The sequence below is a fragment of the Pocillopora damicornis genome, chromosome 3 (genome assembly GCF_964200805.1).
Source record: "Pocillopora damicornis chromosome 3, jaPocDami1.2, whole genome shotgun sequence".
Lineage (NCBI taxonomy): Eukaryota > Metazoa > Cnidaria > Anthozoa > Scleractinia > Pocilloporidae > Pocillopora > Pocillopora damicornis.
Window position 1 is genome coordinate 1,655,868 of NC_142672.1, and position 17,576 is coordinate 1,673,443.

Here is a 17,576-nt window from a genome sequence, read left to right on the forward strand (position 1 = left end):
AAAGTATAATTCATCAATTTTGCTCTGAGTAAAAAAATTAAGATTTGGACAGCCAGAAATTGCATTTTTGAAAGGCGAGTGATTTATTGTCAGAGGAAAAAATTACGATAAAATGATATTAATATTTCGTGACCTTTATCCAGTAGAAACGATTCACTCATTGGGGTGTTGCTGAACAGAAAGTTCGAGGGCTCTAATGAGCTTTGTTCTTCTCCAAACGCGTCTCAAACTTAAGGATGCTGCAAACTTGAAAGAATTTTGCAATTGCATCACATTAGCTTTTTCACCTGCGAAAATCCCCTCTGGAGACGCTGCAGCTATGTGACATGTTGTTCTCTAGTGCACATTGGTATCTTGTCAGAGCTGTAAATAGAGGCAATGGCAGCTATTTGGCCAGATGTCTAACAGGGGTAAGTCAAAATATTGGGTTCACCACGGTTTTATGGTGGATGTTTTCTCGATTTTGTCATAATTATTTCACTTAGCTCTATTATTTTGACTCTGATGCTTTCGTTGTTCTATGTCATTCGTTAACTCGCCAGGGTCCCTCTCCGAGTATGAGTTGAGATATTTCAACTGAAATTACGTTAACTTTGTGTGAACGTAAATGACAGCTGTAGTTCTCCTCCCCTAACATAAAACAAGTTTTCCCAAAATCTTATAATTCATTTCCCTACCTGTTACAATCATAATATTTTGGTGGCCAATATGAAAAGACTGAATCAACTTGAAAATTCCTATCAGTCTTAAAAACAAGGTTATCAAGTTGAATGATTTGGGAACAAACTGCTCAAGGTTGGGGCAAACTTGTTTTAAGTTAAGGGATGAATTCAAAAAAGTGGTCAGGGGCAAGCTTGCATCTGGGCAAACTTACCAGCTACCTATCAATCAGATGCTTCAACCTTCAGCCACTGCATACTACTGATCTGCTTGCCCAGTAATTGTCAATAATTTGTGTGGTCCTTCCAATCACAATATCACAGTGGCATGTTAATGAGAGAAGTACCTTTGGTCAGAATTTGGACATTACCTTAACTTAAGGAAGAAGAAGTCATTAAATGCAAATTGGTTATGAAATATGAGGGACTGTTCAGTTATAGTTGTCTGCTGGGTTTTTGGTACACAATGTTTAGTAGTGTGCCAATCATTTTGAACTAACTGACCAATTATTGAATTCTCTCATTGATCTATTTGTTCACAATGTGTGAGAACAAGAACAGAGAATTGTGTGTGACCAGAAAGCTTCCAAGCAAAACTGCAGCACTGTTGTTTTCTTCTTTGATTTTTGCAGGCCTTATGGAAATGTGAATTTTTTATGTCAGAAGCAGTGTCTGTGACAATAAATTGTGAACCCTTTTACAACCTATCATTCTCAGAGGGAAGTAGGGGTGGGGGTAGGGTGCAGATTAGAAAATAATGTTCTCACTCTCCTCTGCTCTAAAATATATGCAGTACTTAACTTATTAAACAATTCTTAGGGCACTGTCCATGCAACAGTAATATTCAATGTACCTGACAAAAACGTAACCAAAAAGATTGAAGGTAAGAAACTTGTTCTGTTTGGATTGTGTCCACATTTAAAGCTACAGTTGAAATTGCATAATAAAATTGGGCGTTAGATATCATTGAGAATAATTTCTCTGTTTTGGTCTTCTCTTAGTTGTACAGAATGACTTGACAAAGGAAAACGTGGATGCAATTGTGAATGCTGCAAACTCCTGGTTGAAACATGGTGGAGGAGTAAGTTGTTGATCAATTCATTGTTACTGTAAATGGGGTAAGTTTCTAAAGAAACTGTGGTGTTGCATTGGGGGTGGGGGGGGGAGTGTAACAAGACAATTTTTGTTTTATCAACTGAGTTGATAGTGTAAATTGGCCACCATAAAGAATTTAAAATCTGCTGTTTGAGTATTAGCCCTTCATCAGACCAAATGAACCATTGGTTGCGGTAGTTAAGTAAAGAATGCAGAGATGAAAGTGGAGGTTAATTTTACGAATTCCCTTAATTCCAATATGTAAAAAGTGTTTTCATATTAATGTTACCAAGATTTCTTGAATGTTTGAAAATGGTCTAAAATGTGTTTTTTCTATTCTGACAGCCTCCAAAGGCTACAGGTTTGGGACTAGAGACTCCACCTGATCATCTGTAGATATAATTTCATTAATTCCCACTTCTCCACTCCCTCCACCTCCCCTCAGGCCTTAAATAAGCTATGTCACTCCCACTTTACCCAGAATTCATTTAGCCATACAGTTTGTAAAACTACTGTAATTCACTTCTTAATGATAAGTTTCAATGACCCTCTCATTGTGCCAGGTAGCTGGAGCAATTGTCAAAAATGGTGGAGATCAAATTCAAAACGAAAGTGATGAATACGTAGCTAAATATGGTCCCATAAAGACCGGAGGGATTGCTGTTACCAGACCTGGAAGTCTTCCATGTAGTATTTTAATCCATGCAGTAGGTAAGTTCAGTTGTATACATATGTTTAAATATGTATTGCTTTTTCCCGTCTCCATTTTCGTTATCATGTTGTAATTATTCAAAGGTTATGATTTTTGAAATGGAGGGAAGAAAAATAAAAAGATAAATAAACAAGTAATTAAAAAGTGTAGTTGTATGCTTGGAATGGAGTGTTGATTTATTTATTTCAAGTTAAGGTGAGTTCAAAACAGTGGGATTATATGTAAACACCAACTCTATGTTGAAGTAATGCTTCCAAAATTTCATTCATTCCCTTGAGAAAGGTGTAAAAGAAATTCCCCTTAATTTCCCTTATACTTAAAGACACCTGCTTTGAAACTGTTTGGGTTCGATTTTACACTATAAAATAGGTTTAAACTGTAGATTGGAAATCGTAAATTTAAATCTGCTTAAAATGATTTTTTTCTGTTCAAAGAACACTGTGTAATCAAAATATGACAACAGGAAACTCACTGGAAAAATTATTGCATTCTTAAAACTTGCTTAAGACCTTGGGTTTAATCTAAACGAAAATGTCTTTTTAAGTTACTCTCGGTTACGGATCCTTGGGTCTCCATTACCACTGGGAGAACCCTCATTCCAGTTTTCTTTATTGTTAAGTTCTCCTACAAGGTCCTGATACTTGCTAACCTTCTGCGCTTCTTTTGCTCATATCCCCGAGTCGACGGCTGAGACTGTGACGTGACGTACTTGACAGGTCTGCGCAATTTTTTTTTTTTTTTTTTTTTCAACCGCCGGATTATTATCATCATCATTGTTATCAAATGTTATAAGTGTTTTTATACTTCGTTATCATTCTTGATTGATACTGCTATCATTTTTTTCTAATTTTTAGGTCCGGTTTGGATGGGAGGGCAAAAAGATGAAGACAGCAGTCTTCACTCAGCCATGTACAACTCTTTGTCCGAGTGTCATTCAAGGCTTCTGAGCAGTGTAGCTGTCCCCGCCATTAGTAGCGGTATTTTTGGATTTCCTAAGGCAAGATGCGCGAAGATTCTGTTCTCGGCTGTGTTGGAATTCTTCCGCGCTGAGCCCAAGAGCTCTGTTAATCTCGTGCGTCTTACAAACTTTGATAAACCAACTGTATAAATTTTTAAGGACGCTGCAGCTGATTTAAACGAAGAACCCGATATAAGAGTGGAGCTAGGCCAAGCGTCATGAAATTTAGTTCTTTTTAATAACTCTACGCTTAACTTCAAAGCAAACTATATTTAACAATTACTCACCAAAGTGGAGATAAATATCCACCACTTTCACCGACACTTTGGTGAATAAATTTTTTAGTGTAAACCACGCTGATACCAAAAACTTAGTTTATTTCTTTCAATATATCGTAAAATGGTGAGAAATTAATTACGGGCATAAGGCGTCAAGTACAACTTCTCGCTCGTGCAATTCTATGTCGCCATTTTTGCGCCTTTTTTCTGAGTATTTGCGAAACCAAAAGCTTCGCTGCGTTGAAAAGAGGACAATTCTGCTTTTTTCTCATGAGCCTAGAAATAGTTGGATCGTAAATCCGTGGTGTAAAAATGTCATTTAGTTTCGTATGTTTTTATGTTCATAAGGCTGCAGTTGTTAAACTCAAATTTGAGAGATACGTGCCATACGTTTTTTTGGGTAAAAGTTTCGCATGTTCACGCGTACTTACGAACTTTAAATTGGTTAGTAGGGGGACTGAAATGCACGGGGTGGTTTCGGAAAATGGTGTGATGTATTTTTGCATGCGCTTTCTAATTTTTCAAATTGCCATATTTTATTGGCATACTTTAGGGTTTCGTGGGCGCTCAGTAAATACTTATTTTTTAGATACTTCCCCTCAGGTCTCGCCCACGTTGGGCAGGTGTTCAGGAAGACATGTGAGTCGGTATAAAGAAAGATACCATGAGATTAAAAAGCGAAATTGGAAAATGTTTCACGGAACAAACCAAAATTTTCTTTCTGACCATGAATAATTTTGTGTCGCTTTTTACTCTACTTCATTTCGTTCTTTTTTGCTCCTTTAATTTAAGGGCCTTACAGTTTTGTTTTTGTCCATGTAGGCGTAGGGAAAAATTAATTTCAGCTTTATTGATATACTAATCATTTAAGCTTTATGAACGTCCTCGATGAAAGAACTGTATTATTACAAACTGTCAGTAGCTTCTATCCATATGTTTATTTTCAATTCTTCGGCGGTTGGAGAGTCTCTTAAATTGTGTTCCCTTTAAGTAGAGCGCGTTATCGCAAAAAATTGTAATACGGGTGATCGTAAATATTCATCTTGTCCATTACGGTGACTAAGATAGACTAAACCATTTTTGCCTGGCATAGTTGCAAATTATTCAATTCGCAAAATACCATCGATTTGGCTTGAGTGTAACAGCCAAACGATTGCTGCAATATATTTATTCATTCTTTCATTTAAAGTAATCTTCCCCAATATAGTTAAATTAGCTCTTTTGATGGAAAGGTACAATAATACTGACATTTTTGTCGTAAAAATTGCAAGAAAAAGGAAATAATTCTTACTGCATTTAGAATTTGCCAGCAAGTAAAAATCAGCCAGCAGCAACGTTATCTTTTTCGTTGGGCTTGTATCCTAGTTTATTTTCAAACATTTCGTTTTGTGTGGAACAAGGCTAGGCTGTTGATGTTTAGGTGTCTAAAGGTCGTAACTGGACGTTGTAAAAATTTTTTGCTGCACAGCTTTAAAACCTAGGATTAATGCCTCGTTTTTTTATCTTAAAGATCGCAGAAAAGTGAATTGAAATGTCTTCTGCTTTAGCAAAATGCGTGTTTGCTAGATTGTTCCCACATATATTGTTATGGAAATGAAAGAGATATGACAGACACTGCAACAAAGTGTCACTTTTCGGTTGTGTTTTTGCCAGTCATTTTGACTAAAACACCCGACAAATCTGATTAAAAAGGAGACTTCGGAGAAAGGTTTCAAAAGTTGAGTTCTTTCAATAAAATTAATCGTTTTTAAAATGCTTCGTTTCTAGTGTGGACAAATAATAAAAGCGGTAGCTTTTTAAAAAGATGATTTTTCGCTTCCTATCAACATCATCTGGGGTTTCGTTGAACGATAGGCGAAAACTGACGTATTAAAACATGCGCGTTTTCAAAAACGCGCTACTGTGGACATTTAGGAGCAAAACAATAAACTTCACGGTGGTTAAAAAAAATTTGCTTCTTTTTGTTGGTTGAAACTCAGATGGATTCTCAAGAAGAGGATTAGTGTGGTCCAGGCCTTACTCGTCGCTTAGTCAATCGTTGGTCTGTAATTTTGTGAAGGTTCCTGTGTGATCAAGAGGAAATAATGCGACCTTACCTTCACTTGGCCATTTAAGTGGTCTAACTGACTGCATGTGGCAGTTTTCTGTTATCAAAGAAAAAAGGCTGAAGCAAGGGCTGGGCTGCATTGGAACGAATTCAAATATTTTGTAATTTTTCGCGTGGAAAAAAATTGCAGAATATTAAATCCACAATTTCAAAATTTCGGAGGTGGACGCACGAGATCTGTAGCTTTTAACCAAAATTTGTTAGTATGGGTAGATATGTCAATCTCAAAGTAAACGCTTTGGAGGAGCTAAAACATTTTTCGAGGTAAAAATTAGGCAAGAATGAATCGTATTTAAGTCGCTTTCGGCTGTTGTGAAAAATTACTTCAGTAGCCTTATAGATTATAGTTTCTTGGCCTTAAAAAACAACAGCGTTCTCAGTATCGTGGATGCACGATCAGTGGGCTTTTCTGTGGGTAGCTTCCGCTTTTCACTGACAGTTTCCCGATATGCTCTCTAAAGTTCGAAAGTTGAATGGATAAAACAGCATGATTGCTTGATTTGCAAAAATTTGGAAGCCTCCGAGGCAAGATCTCGGCTCCTTTGAAATTTGGCGAAATTTTGTTTCTGCGCAAAAAAATGGGCAAATTTTTGTAAACTCTGGGTCACACTTATTTCACATGACTTGTTGACAAATATTAACAGCTATATACCCAAAAGTCTTAGCCCGGGCCTCATCTAAGGGCGGTCTTTGAACTCAATCGGTTACCATGATCGTACACGAGCCAAAAACAAGTTATCTTAAATTAGAGTCGGAGGAAAAAATTTTTAGGAAACAAAAAAATTAAAGAAAGCAAACAGTCACAAATCTTGGCCTAGCGTCACGCCCCGACGGCGCCGAAGTGATTGGTAGATCTTTCTGAAAGATCTTTCCTTCGATCCCTTTCCAGAAAAGTTGCTCATGTGAAGGGTTTTGTCCATATATAGCAACAAATATGGATTCAAACGAAGGAAAGTAAAATTCAAGAGCGCTCTAGCCTTACAGGAAGTGTTTTTCAGCGTTTAAATTCCGGAATTTTGCCGTGTAGTATATTCAATTAATGTTTGTGTGTGCAGTATCAGCATCAAACAATTTTATTTTACAATATCACCACGTCGTTGATGCCTTTTTATGGTCAAAGGTTAACATTGCGGCTATTTTCTTTCAATATCATGCGTTTTCACTTATGAACTCGAGTTATATCACACTTGCTTTATATTAAATACGTTAAAAATAGCGCAATAATATTTCTTCGTCTCTTGACGCATCATTGGCCTAAAGCTGAGTCATGCCCTTAGCAGAAACTATATTTCAAAACACTCAATTCCCCTGAAAACAAAGCTATTACATGGACCCATCTGGACATGTTATGAATTAAAGATTAGCTGATTTCCTAGACTTGTTGTTTCTCGTAGGACTTCATAAATTTCGCATTTATTAGCCAATTGTTAATTTTACTTCACTTTTCCGCGACGAATAATTGTTGAAGACGCGGCTTTCAGCGAAGTGATAACGCGAAAAGTTTAATACCCATGAAGCCCTGTTTTCCTCAACAGCCCGTGAAATTATTTCCCAGTCGAGAACAAAATAATTTAAACCTCAAGTACTTTGTTTTGAACGAAGTCAAGTTGTTTTTAAGGCCATATGTTTTTGTAGATGTCATTTCCGCAACGTCCTTCTATCGTCACACGCAAACTAAAGATTAAGCCTTCGCTTGCTTCAGCGAATTTCATTGGCTTTCTCTAAAACTCCGTTATTAAAAGCCTGAGCCAAACAAATGCAACTGAAAGTTAGAGAAAGCTCGAACTGCACAATTTTATAGTATTATGCTTTAAAAACAAACTTGCTCGCGTGCGGACAGATTTGTTGTGATATTCCGCGGACTTTGGTCGATCTCGTAAATTAGAACCAGACTGAACAAAAACCTGAAGACAGTCTGTCGGTGTGCGCAAGCAGTTCTGCAGGAGTAAGATGTTGAGATCAGCAGCATTCACCGCAGAAAGTTTACTATCTTGCAGTACAAACAATACAATTGTTTTCGATTAGAAACTTACTTGTTTTGCAAAGAACAGCAATTATATGGGAGTGGTTACCTTACGCTTCGGGCAAATGTTAAAGTTACATAGTTGAAACACGAGAGCATGAAAATAGAAACCGGAGATATTTAAATAGGCTTTTACCATGCACTTTTGAGTTGTTCAAACGCGCTTGATCGTGCTCTACCATATTAAATATATTACACTGATGATGTAAAAACCCTGTAGCACACGGTTCATCGCGTGATTTTCGATTGAAAATTTCGGCATTCAGACAGTGTGATATTCTGTCTGTCGAACAAAGAATATCAATCGTAGTAGATATTGTTGTTTTTTTTATTAATTATTGCAAACGTGCTGAAATTTTTCCTGAATGATTCAGCGTGACGGCTTGTTGCTATCTGTTGGCGCGCCGAAGCACTGGAACGAGCGTCTACACTGCCCTCACAACACGACAAATAGCCTGCGAGGTTGAAAAACAATAGCGCGAATCGATGACAAACAACTAGCGTAATTTTCAAAAGGTTTCGACCGGTACAGCGTGGAAAGCGATGTTTCTCTAACAGCTCCATTTATCCTGACTCAAGCGGACTGAATCGCTGAGATTATTTGTGTTACTTTTTTTCGTTTTCTTGGACGCGTGTGTGAAATATTTTGGAAGATGAAAGTGACCATGGCAAGTTACGTCGAGGATTTGGTAAAGTGCGGGTTTCTTGAAATGAAGCTTCCGCGGAAACAGAGAAAGCTCACACACAAGGCAAGTCTGACTTTGATTGTGATTTCTTATTCTCCTTAAAGTATCTGCTAACTGAGCTTTTTAACAAGAAGTCAAACGAGTATTTTAATATATTCTGTGCACGTATGGGGTGAATAATGACTGCATAACTAATAGTAGTGTTTACTCTGATTTGTGTGAGATATATTCTGTTTTCTTCGCCACATCTGATTGAATACTATTTCAGGTTAATAACCAGAACACACAGATGAATACTTGTCATTAAGCAGGAGCAGGAATTGCCAAATTCGGCGACATTTTCAAACCCTCATTCGAAACCTTACTTTAGTAAACAAGTTGTTCAGCTGCTAGGAAAAGTATTGTAAATTCATCGCCATTTGAAACCTAATAGTGCTAGTTTTTCGTTTGATTGGTTAAGTGTACTTTTGTCTAAGCTCGAAAATGAAACGATTTGAAATTTGTGCGAACAAAAAGAGGTTTCTTGAGAATTTTTTGACAGCAAAATTATCAATTTCATTTCGCGCATGAATTAAAAATCAAATGAAATAGCTATGAAATTGATGCGTTAACGATGTGTCTGCTGTCGTAAAGAACAATCACTCAAACCCCCTTAGTTTTTTCACGTTTGTGGCACATGGATTCGTTTTCTTCCTTCCGCCGTTTCAAAAGCGATGAGTTTTGGCCCGTCTTTGTACACAAGTGTCAACAGATAAAATTATCCATCTAAGCTGTCACAGGTCGCCGGCCTCAACGTGGAACGATATCAAAAACATTCTTGGCAAGGAAAAGAAACGTTATGTCTTTAAAGATGGAGCAGACTAATGCTATTACAACGGCTAGCCGTTTGCTATTAAAGTTGTTTTTCTTATTGTGTCGAGAAAACCTGCAACTGACATTATCGTTGGAGATGAAATATGCATGTGATTTTGAACAATAGCTAAGGGCGAATTACCCATGGAACGCGTAAACACCGAAAAAGTAGAGTACACTTAACGCATATTGGCCTTCTGGAGTAATCCCTGTATTACGTACAAGAAGCACCTCTGCTTGAATCTTACGCACACGAAGTAAATTGAAGCTTGCATTGCAGTGGAAACATATCTTTTGTATTGTGATAAAATTCAAGAAACGGGATTCAAGTGCCTCATTTGCTATTTACCGTCAGCTCTATCATTTTTTTTTGTCTCAAAGAAGTGCGAAAAACATGAAATAGTGAAAAAAGTACTTAGTAATTGCACATCATTGTAAACAACCATGGCTCTCCTGGTCGGTTTTTAATGTCTGAAATTTTCGCAGAAGTGAAATTGTATTACATGTGTAATATCCTTTAATTGGTGGGGGGCAACAAAACAACTTTGAACAAACAGAACAACACTAAATGCAATATTTATAGAAAGCATGTTATGTGATGGCAATAACTTGGTATCATTTAACGCCGCATGCCTTGTTCTTTCAAGCAAGACTTTATCCTTTAGAAGAAGAGTCGTTGATCAGTCAAAAGCTTCCAGATTTTAATTCTTGTTTTTTAAGGTTGAAAATAATAACAACCAATATGTCCTCTTGACATATTTACATTGTCACACACGGAGGGCTGACAAGACTTAGATGCTTATAAACTTGGAAATGTCAACTTGGAAGAGGTTCAAAATTCTTCGCATAGAAATTCACAAGGAATGCACCAGAAGTCAGCCGCAAAAAAAAAGTAAAAAAAATTTGTGCTTCAACCTTAAATTGACGTAATTAATTGAATTAAAGGTGCAGAGGAACAACAACATCTTTGGTTGAAAATTGTATCTCTCCCATTGGTAGTTCAGTCAAGTTGTTGTTTACTGTGGACAGGTTATCGGCAGGTGTTATTTTAATGTTTTTCATCCTACAGCTGGCAGCTATTACAAGGTTGGCGAGCTGCCATGCATGCACATGATTATTGCTTTGTATGAGACCAGTCTGACATCTGTAGTTCAAGCTGGTTGGATTGTCTGATATCCCAAGATATTTGATTGGTGTAAATTTGACTCTCAGTGGAACTAATCAGGCTCACAGATTAACAATATGGAAAAAACAGCAAAACAATTATTATTGGGGAAACTAATTAGTTTGTAGAAAGAATTTATGGATCTTTCGTCTTCACCTTTCGTCTTCATGTGGCCCTAAGGGGTTTTATAAAATTGGTTCCCACCTACCAGCGCCATTAGTTACGGTGTGGTATTTTTCTCTTTTCTTTCTATCTGTATCTACTCCCATGTTGTCTTACAGCTAACTTGCCTTCATCAGTCTGAGAGTATGTGTGGTCTAAGGCTTCATCTCCAGAAGTCACTGTAAATTAGCAGCTGGAAGCCAGAGTTTGAAGTTTAAACCTAAGGAATTGTAGTGCAGACCTAAGCCAACTAACCAGTCGATCCTGAGTCATGCAGACTTAAGCCAACTAATCAGTCAATCCTGAGTCGTGCAAACCTAAACCAACTAACCAGTCGATCCTGTGTCGTGCAGACCTAAGCCAACTAACCAGTCGATCCTGTGTCATTTCTTTATTTTTTATTGTTCAAAACATTTTAGAATTTATTAACATCTTGATTTTGAACACAAGCATGATAACCTAAGAACAGCGTTTTAGGGTAAGCAACCAGTAAAATCTTGAGAAATGGGTATGATACAAACATTTGCATCATTTTAAGGTTTACTGTCTGGATATCGCAGATCAAAAACATCCTCAGCAACTGCATCGAGATATATTAAAATCTCAAATCAAAAGTGCAGCAGTATAGAAAAAAATTGAAGAGGTTTATAGCAGAGACCCCTCGGGACACAAAAACTAAAATTTAAAAAAGTGGTCTAAGTTTTTCAAGGTGTGCAATTACATACACGTGGCTCGCAAAATGCAGTTCTGCAGTCATCCATCTCCTTTGGATGTCTTCACGGAGGGTAATTCTTTCTTATCTACCCACTCTTTTTTTTTTAATTCTCTTTTGCCAAGTCAGGTCACGCACCTTGCTTTTTGCACATTTCAAACATCTGTATGAGATATAAGAGGAATGAGAAAAAGTAGATTTCCTTTATCTTTCATATCTCAAACCCTTGCAACAGAAATGTCTTTGCCAGCAATTTATGATTTTCTGCTCCAATTTGTTAAGCTAGATCTTGGGCAGTGTTTTGGATTCTTATCTTGTTAAAGCTCTCTATTATTCTTTGGCTAATACATTAAAGTGAGGTCAACTTATTTTAAATTCTTTGAGATCACATTGTTTTGAGAAGGTGATATATATTAAAGAAGTGACATAAGAGCAACTTTTAAGTGCTCCGCAAAGTTTTTTTCTGCTTTCAAGAAGTGCAATGGATCTTTCTACTTTATGAGCATCAATGAGCTATTTGGTGGAGGTAAGATTTTAAAAATCTTGAGATTTGACAAAATTTTCTTTTGGTATAATATGAACCAGTTTGTGTTGTACTAAGACAATTATCTACCTCTATATGGGTAAATATTGTTGTTAGATATTAGATATTTCAAGCCCTCATGTTTATTTTTGGTATTTGAAAGCTGGATAACAAGAAAATGGTAAGTCTTGGAAAAATGAGATGATCTGTAAAATTTGATGTATTTCTTCTTTGTTTAGATTTGGAAAAGAAAATGGTTTGTTCTGCGAAGGAAATCTCCGCGGGGACAACCTCGTTTAGAGTATTATCTAACAGAGAAAGCATGCTCTGAGGGTAGACATCGTACAAGTATTTCATTGGAAGATTTAACATCTGTCTCGCATGCTCATTCAAGGACACATAATCACAGTTTTTTACTTGTGGGTATGGAAATCAAACTTTTTCTGAGTGCGGATACTGAAAAAGAGTCACTTGAGTGGATTCAGCTTATTAAAGAACTTGTACTCCCAGAACCAAAGCTGTATCCCTCTGTTCAAGCTGGTGACATTTATGGTGAGTGTTAATACTATTTAACCTTGCTTTTGTGTGACTTGAAGGAGGCAAAGGATGCCTGAAGGCTCTTGTTTCAGCTTGACTATCTCATAGATGTTCTAATCAACTGGCTTGACAAAAAGCATGTTGTGGAGGGACATCAAGAATTATTGCATGAGCCACCAGACTGATTCCCTTATTTGGGCTTGTTTGTTGATTACAATACAACCATGCCCACTTGATCTAAGCCCCTGAGAATGGAGAAATCTTGGCAAAGGAGCCTCTTATAAGTTGACCCTCTTACTGACATGAAGTTTTGTCTGGCCATTTTTTATCTTTTAGTATCTGTTTAAAGAATTTGGCATTTTCCATATAGAAGTATTTGTAATTTCAGAAGAAAATGCTCACAGTAGTAGGAATATTTGAAAACTGGTGTGTTGGTACTTTCAAAAGAGGGATGGGAGCATTATCATTATTTTTTTGATGCAATTTGAAATGAACAATACTGGAGAAAATTTACCGCATTCGGTTTTAGATGTAACTTAAAATTCTCCTACTAAAGAGGGGTAATGGGAGGGTGCAGGACTGGCTCCATGTGGGAAGATTCTGGAGTTTGAAATCACTGTATGACCTGTTTCTGTCAGATTTGTTCATGAATGCACATGAATACATTATTAATGCTCTAATAAGCCGATGTCCTTCTCTATAACTCCCATCCTAAATAAACCTGCTTGTAGCTTCAGATTCTTAAAAAGCCCTTCTGTCTAGCAAGTATTCCATCTTTCTCATCCCTCTTCCTTGCATTAAAAAAAGTTTGCTAAAAACTGCAATATATGTACATTCGGGGATTGTACTGTAGGATTTCACTCTTAATGTTTTCTTTTATTTGAAAATATTAGTCAGTTTTCATTCAAGGTTTTGTAGATTGCCTAACCTACTGCATATGCAGCTTATTAAAGCCAATCAACAGTTTGAGGAAATGAGAGGTTGCCTTGGCAATTTTGCTGTCATTATTAAATTTTAAACAAGACCCCTGTCTGATCAGAAAGTTTATTAGAGCATTTACCATAAAGCAATTCAGAATATTCAGTGAGTATTGAAGATCAGAGAATTCAATTACTACACAGCATTTTCTGTCTGAATTTTGACAGCTCAAGCTGCTTTTTTTTTCCTTTTTTTTTCGGTTACATGAGAACCCTGTTAGTTTGGTCATCCATCCTTAATTCCCCCTTTTTACCGGTGCTCTAAAGAGACAATTACTGTCTGGCTTCAGTACAAATTTGTATGGGTACTTATATTTGCCCTTCTGAGGTGAACGATTATCGCATTTAAGACATCAATGCTGACAAAATGGAATGCACACAAATAGTAACCCTTTGACATTCAAGACCTTTCTTCAAGTGATTATTGTCTGAATTCTTTGTGTTGATATCGTATTTGAAACCGTAGATTAAGTCTGCGAGCCAGAACCTCCTTCAAATATACTCGTGTATTGTGACGACATGTCAAAAGAGTTGAGAGTTTGTGGCTGGTACCACTCGGCCAAGAGATATGTCAGATACCAAACTTAGAGATACATTTACTAGAATTTGTTACACATTAGTTGAGGGTTAAGGGTTTGTTTGCCAATTTTTTAACATATCTGAGGAGTACCTTGGTCGAGAGGAAACGCTGCTTGACACAAGCCAAGAATTATTTGTTCACAGACACTTGACTGACCTTAATCTTTATGTGATTAAGAGACATTTTCAGGATCTACCTGAAAATTTATTGAAATAATTACCCTTTCTTTTCAGGGCTTTATGAGGTAAATGTAATTCCTACAGAGGATTCTGATAGACTTGAACTTACAGGAAACTATCTTATGACAGTTCGTAAGGAATACTTATGCCTTCATAGCGCAAAAACAGGAGAAAGAGTTTTAGAATGGGAACTAGATCATCTTCCACGATTTCGACTGCAAAGACTGTCACATCTTCAAGATTTAGACAAAGTTTTAACATTTCAAGCGGGAAGGTAAGAAAATAAAGTCATTGGTTTGTTGAGAAACTTTTCTGCTGCGTCAGCGGGCAAGTTTATAATTAGCTAGCACTTGGTTGACGTTAAACTAGAAGTCAAGCGCTAATTTTTGGTCGCATCAGAGTGCTCCGACAAAAAACTAGCGCTCGATATGTCGGCTTTTTGAAATCTGATTCGCGGCTCCGTTTTGTTTTCCTTCATGAACTTCTGTTCCATATTTATTGAAGTGTTTTGATTTTAAGATGTAGAATGAGCCCTGCTTTTGTCTTATATACGTGCACTAGCAAAGGATTGATTACATACTGGAAAATATTAGCCTGCTCGCGGGCTCTAGCTTGCGTTTCGTGTACTGGCTCGAAACCCAGAAGCCTCACAACTCATGCCGCAGCGGTATAAACGAGAACTTGCTCGCTGGCTCTCATGAGCACAGTCAAGACAAAGTTCTGATATTATCTTTTACACTTGCTATGTCGGTTACTCAAATTTTTTACTGCCTCGTCATTCCTGGTCAATATGCCCTCGTTCGAAGTTAGTTCACTTGCCTACATCTTTGGCTGGTTAACCTTCATTATGATAGAGGGGGTAAGTTTCTAAAGAAACTGTGGTGCTGCGTCGGTGGGAGAGTATAATAGGTTAATTTAGTATTATCAACTGAGTTGATAGCGTAAATTGGCCACCGTAAAGAGTTTAAAAGCAGACGTTTCGACCATTCGTCCTTAGTCAGAGCGTTGGAGTGACAAAGGGCTAACGCTCGAAACGTCAGCTTTTAAACTCTTTTCGATAGCCAATTTCCGTTATCAATTCAGTTGATAATCCTATATTACCCTTCATTAGTATATGCCACTTAGGTGAATAATTCTTTTCGCGAGAGCTGATTGGCTAGTTCGGACGTGATAAGTAAGCATTATCCACCTCAAAGCAGCGGAAGAAACAAACCGCGTGTCAAGAGTTTAATTTCCTACCATTTATTGGCATAGTCAGAAATAAACTAATTTTTTGGTTTCTTGCGTAGTAAATACTAAAACAATTGTTCACCTCAGTATCGGTGAAAGTGGTGGATATTTACCCCACTTCGGTGAATAATTGTGAATTATTTTGTCAAATGACATTATTAAATGAGACTCCCGTCGGTGCTTTTTTTTGTTTGTTTGTTTGTTTTTCAAAGAACGAATCCAGTTGATGAAATTCACAATTCAAGTCATTTCCCATCGCGATCTAGCTCTGCCTTTGGTCTTCACTTGACTTGTGTCCAGTTTCTTATAGCCCTCATTAACAGCGCTTCGACGGGGGCACCAGCTTTTCTACGCCCGCGGGAAAGTACGAGGCCTTGAGTAAATCTGCAAGGGGTCTGGCACTGAGAATGTTAGACCCCCGAAAAACCTCTCCCCAACCCTTCTCGAATCTTCTCGCAGGCGAAGAAATGTGAATCCTACGGCGCCTGCTCGCATGCTGTTGTAATCCACGTCCTGCGCGAGATTTGAGATTGGATTTAATAGGACACGCAGCAAAGTGCGAAATCCGTAACTAAATCGACTGTGGGCAAATCAATCCATATCAAAGGGCAGCCCGTCTCTTGGGGAAAATGACCGAATACCTTAACCTGCTACTAGAAAAGTATACCGGTAACTTGATCTATAAGAGCGCCTCTCACAGTTATCTTATTCAACAGATTGACTAGCTTTTCTTGTGATCTATTTTTAGGGGCTGTAAAACAGGCGAGGGACATTTTCAATTCCTGACCCAACGAGGGCGAGAAATTTTGGACTGTGTGAAACTGCAAACTCAAAAGCTTGCCAACATGCGGCAACCTCTTCCCCACGAAAGACACAGAAGACCTTCAATAGACTCTGTTCCCTGCACAAGATCGTCTGAAAATGAGACTGTGGATAGTCTGACGAGCAACTCATTTTCTTGATAGTTATTTCATTGGAGCATTTCAGTCAACTTTCGATGTGATGATATCGTTTGCGCTCCTCGCGTTCTCAAGAAATCGACAGATTTTGAGCACTGTTTGTTGCCTTTGTTTTCCTAAGGTGGACAGCGAAATGTACCAAACCGAAATATTCAACGCACCCTCCGAGCTTGAAAGGTTCTTGTGGACAATCGACAAAGGGACTGAGAACTATTATCGCCGAGAGGGGTCGGAGGATTTTGGTTGTGTCACAATGAAATATACCTGATTTCCCCCTTAAGGCTCTGTAGTATTCGAATGATTTCTTCCCCCCCCCCCCCTCCCACTGGCAGTCAACTTTTTATAGCATCCCCTCCCTTTTTATACTCTGTTAAGAACGACTGTCTCTTCCACCCCCCACCCCTTTCTGATGATGATGTGACCCACCCAAAATACTGCGGGCTCCTACCCCTCCGGTCCTTAAATAATTTCAGTCGTTGCCATGGTTTTCTCAAGGTCCTTGGCACTTAAGTACTTCAGCCCTTGACGGAAAGGTTCCAGTGCTATGTGAGACTTGTGCGAGAAATTGTGTGTTGATGAAAGGACGATATGGTTTAGAAGGACAACGAAAAAATGATTCTCATAAGTGTGCGATATGCACTCAGAATTGAGTTGCAAATGGGGCTTAAAAATCCAACCACCTAAAGTGAAATTGCGAAACGTATTGTCTCAAAAATAATTTTCTAATAACAAAGAAACTATCATTTGTGATTATAAATATGATGCTTACATGATATTGATCAACTCCATGGCTCCAATGTAGTCGTGGATAATTCTTTCTCCTTACTTATCTCTCTTGACTTGTGTCGCCTTCCCAGATTTATCTCAACTTTATTTTTTCACATTGAGACACTAATTTGCTTGTGGTGTTTTACGCTTTTTCACTCGACTCTTGGGTTTTCCAAACCTTTTGTTGTGTATGGAACGCACTGTGTTGCTGTGCGTTGTTATGTATGATTGATATGAAGAAATTATTTTCACAAAATAAAAAGTTAAGATACGATCCCTGAGTTACAATTTTGTTTGTAGTTATTTCCTAGAGCGTTTTCAAGGACTTGAGATAACTGCTTTAGTAGGTACAAACCCCAGCCTTTTGGGAAATTCCGCGCAATGACAGACTGTAAATTACGATTATATATAGTC

General features: G+C 37.7%; 2 protein-coding genes across 2 annotated transcripts; both read left to right on the forward strand.

Annotated features, from left to right (window-relative positions):
* The first annotated feature begins 177 nt into the window (after window positions 1–177).
* Window positions 178–5,652, forward strand: LOC113665860 (uncharacterized). The gene is made up of 5 exons (XM_027181591.2): window positions 178–410; window positions 1,479–1,542; window positions 1,661–1,740; window positions 2,318–2,465; window positions 3,321–5,652. Exons 1-5 carry the CDS (start codon window positions 327–329, stop codon window positions 3,572–3,574), a joined length of 630 nt encoding a protein of 209 aa, XP_027037392.2. The 5' UTR covers window positions 178–326; the 3' UTR covers window positions 3,575–5,652.
* A 2,374-nt stretch (window positions 5,653–8,026) lies between these two features.
* LOC113665855 (docking protein 6) lies at window positions 8,027–17,436 on the forward strand. Its single transcript, XM_027181585.2, has 4 exons — window positions 8,027–8,581; window positions 12,172–12,484; window positions 14,260–14,479; window positions 16,184–17,436. Exons 1-4 carry the CDS (start codon window positions 8,486–8,488, stop codon window positions 16,395–16,397), a joined length of 843 nt encoding a protein of 280 aa, XP_027037386.2. The 5' UTR covers window positions 8,027–8,485; the 3' UTR covers window positions 16,398–17,436.
* Window positions 17,437–17,576: the final 140 nt, after the last annotated feature.

Bases quoted from the DNA above. Each gene is read 5' to 3' on its own strand.
- LOC113665860 (XM_027181591.2), top strand. From the start codon at position 327: ATGTTGTTCTCTAGTGCACATTGGTATCTTGTCAGAGCTGTAAATAGA. The intron at 411-1,478 runs GTAAGTCAAAAT...AACAATTCTTAG, and splicing joins TGGCCAGATGTCTAACAGGG to GGCACTGTCCATGCAACAGT. The intron at 1,543-1,660 runs GTAAGAAACTTG...GTCTTCTCTTAG, and splicing joins CGTAACCAAAAAGATTGAAG to TTGTACAGAATGACTTGACA.
- LOC113665855 (XM_027181585.2), top strand. From the start codon at position 8,486: ATGAAAGTGACCATGGCAAGTTACGTCGAGGATTTGGTAAAGTGCGGG. The intron at 12,485-14,259 runs GTGAGTGTTAAT...CTTTCTTTTCAG, and splicing joins TCAAGCTGGTGACATTTATG to GGCTTTATGAGGTAAATGTA. The intron at 14,480-16,183 runs GTAAGAAAATAA...ATCTATTTTTAG, and splicing joins TTAACATTTCAAGCGGGAAG to GGGCTGTAAAACAGGCGAGG.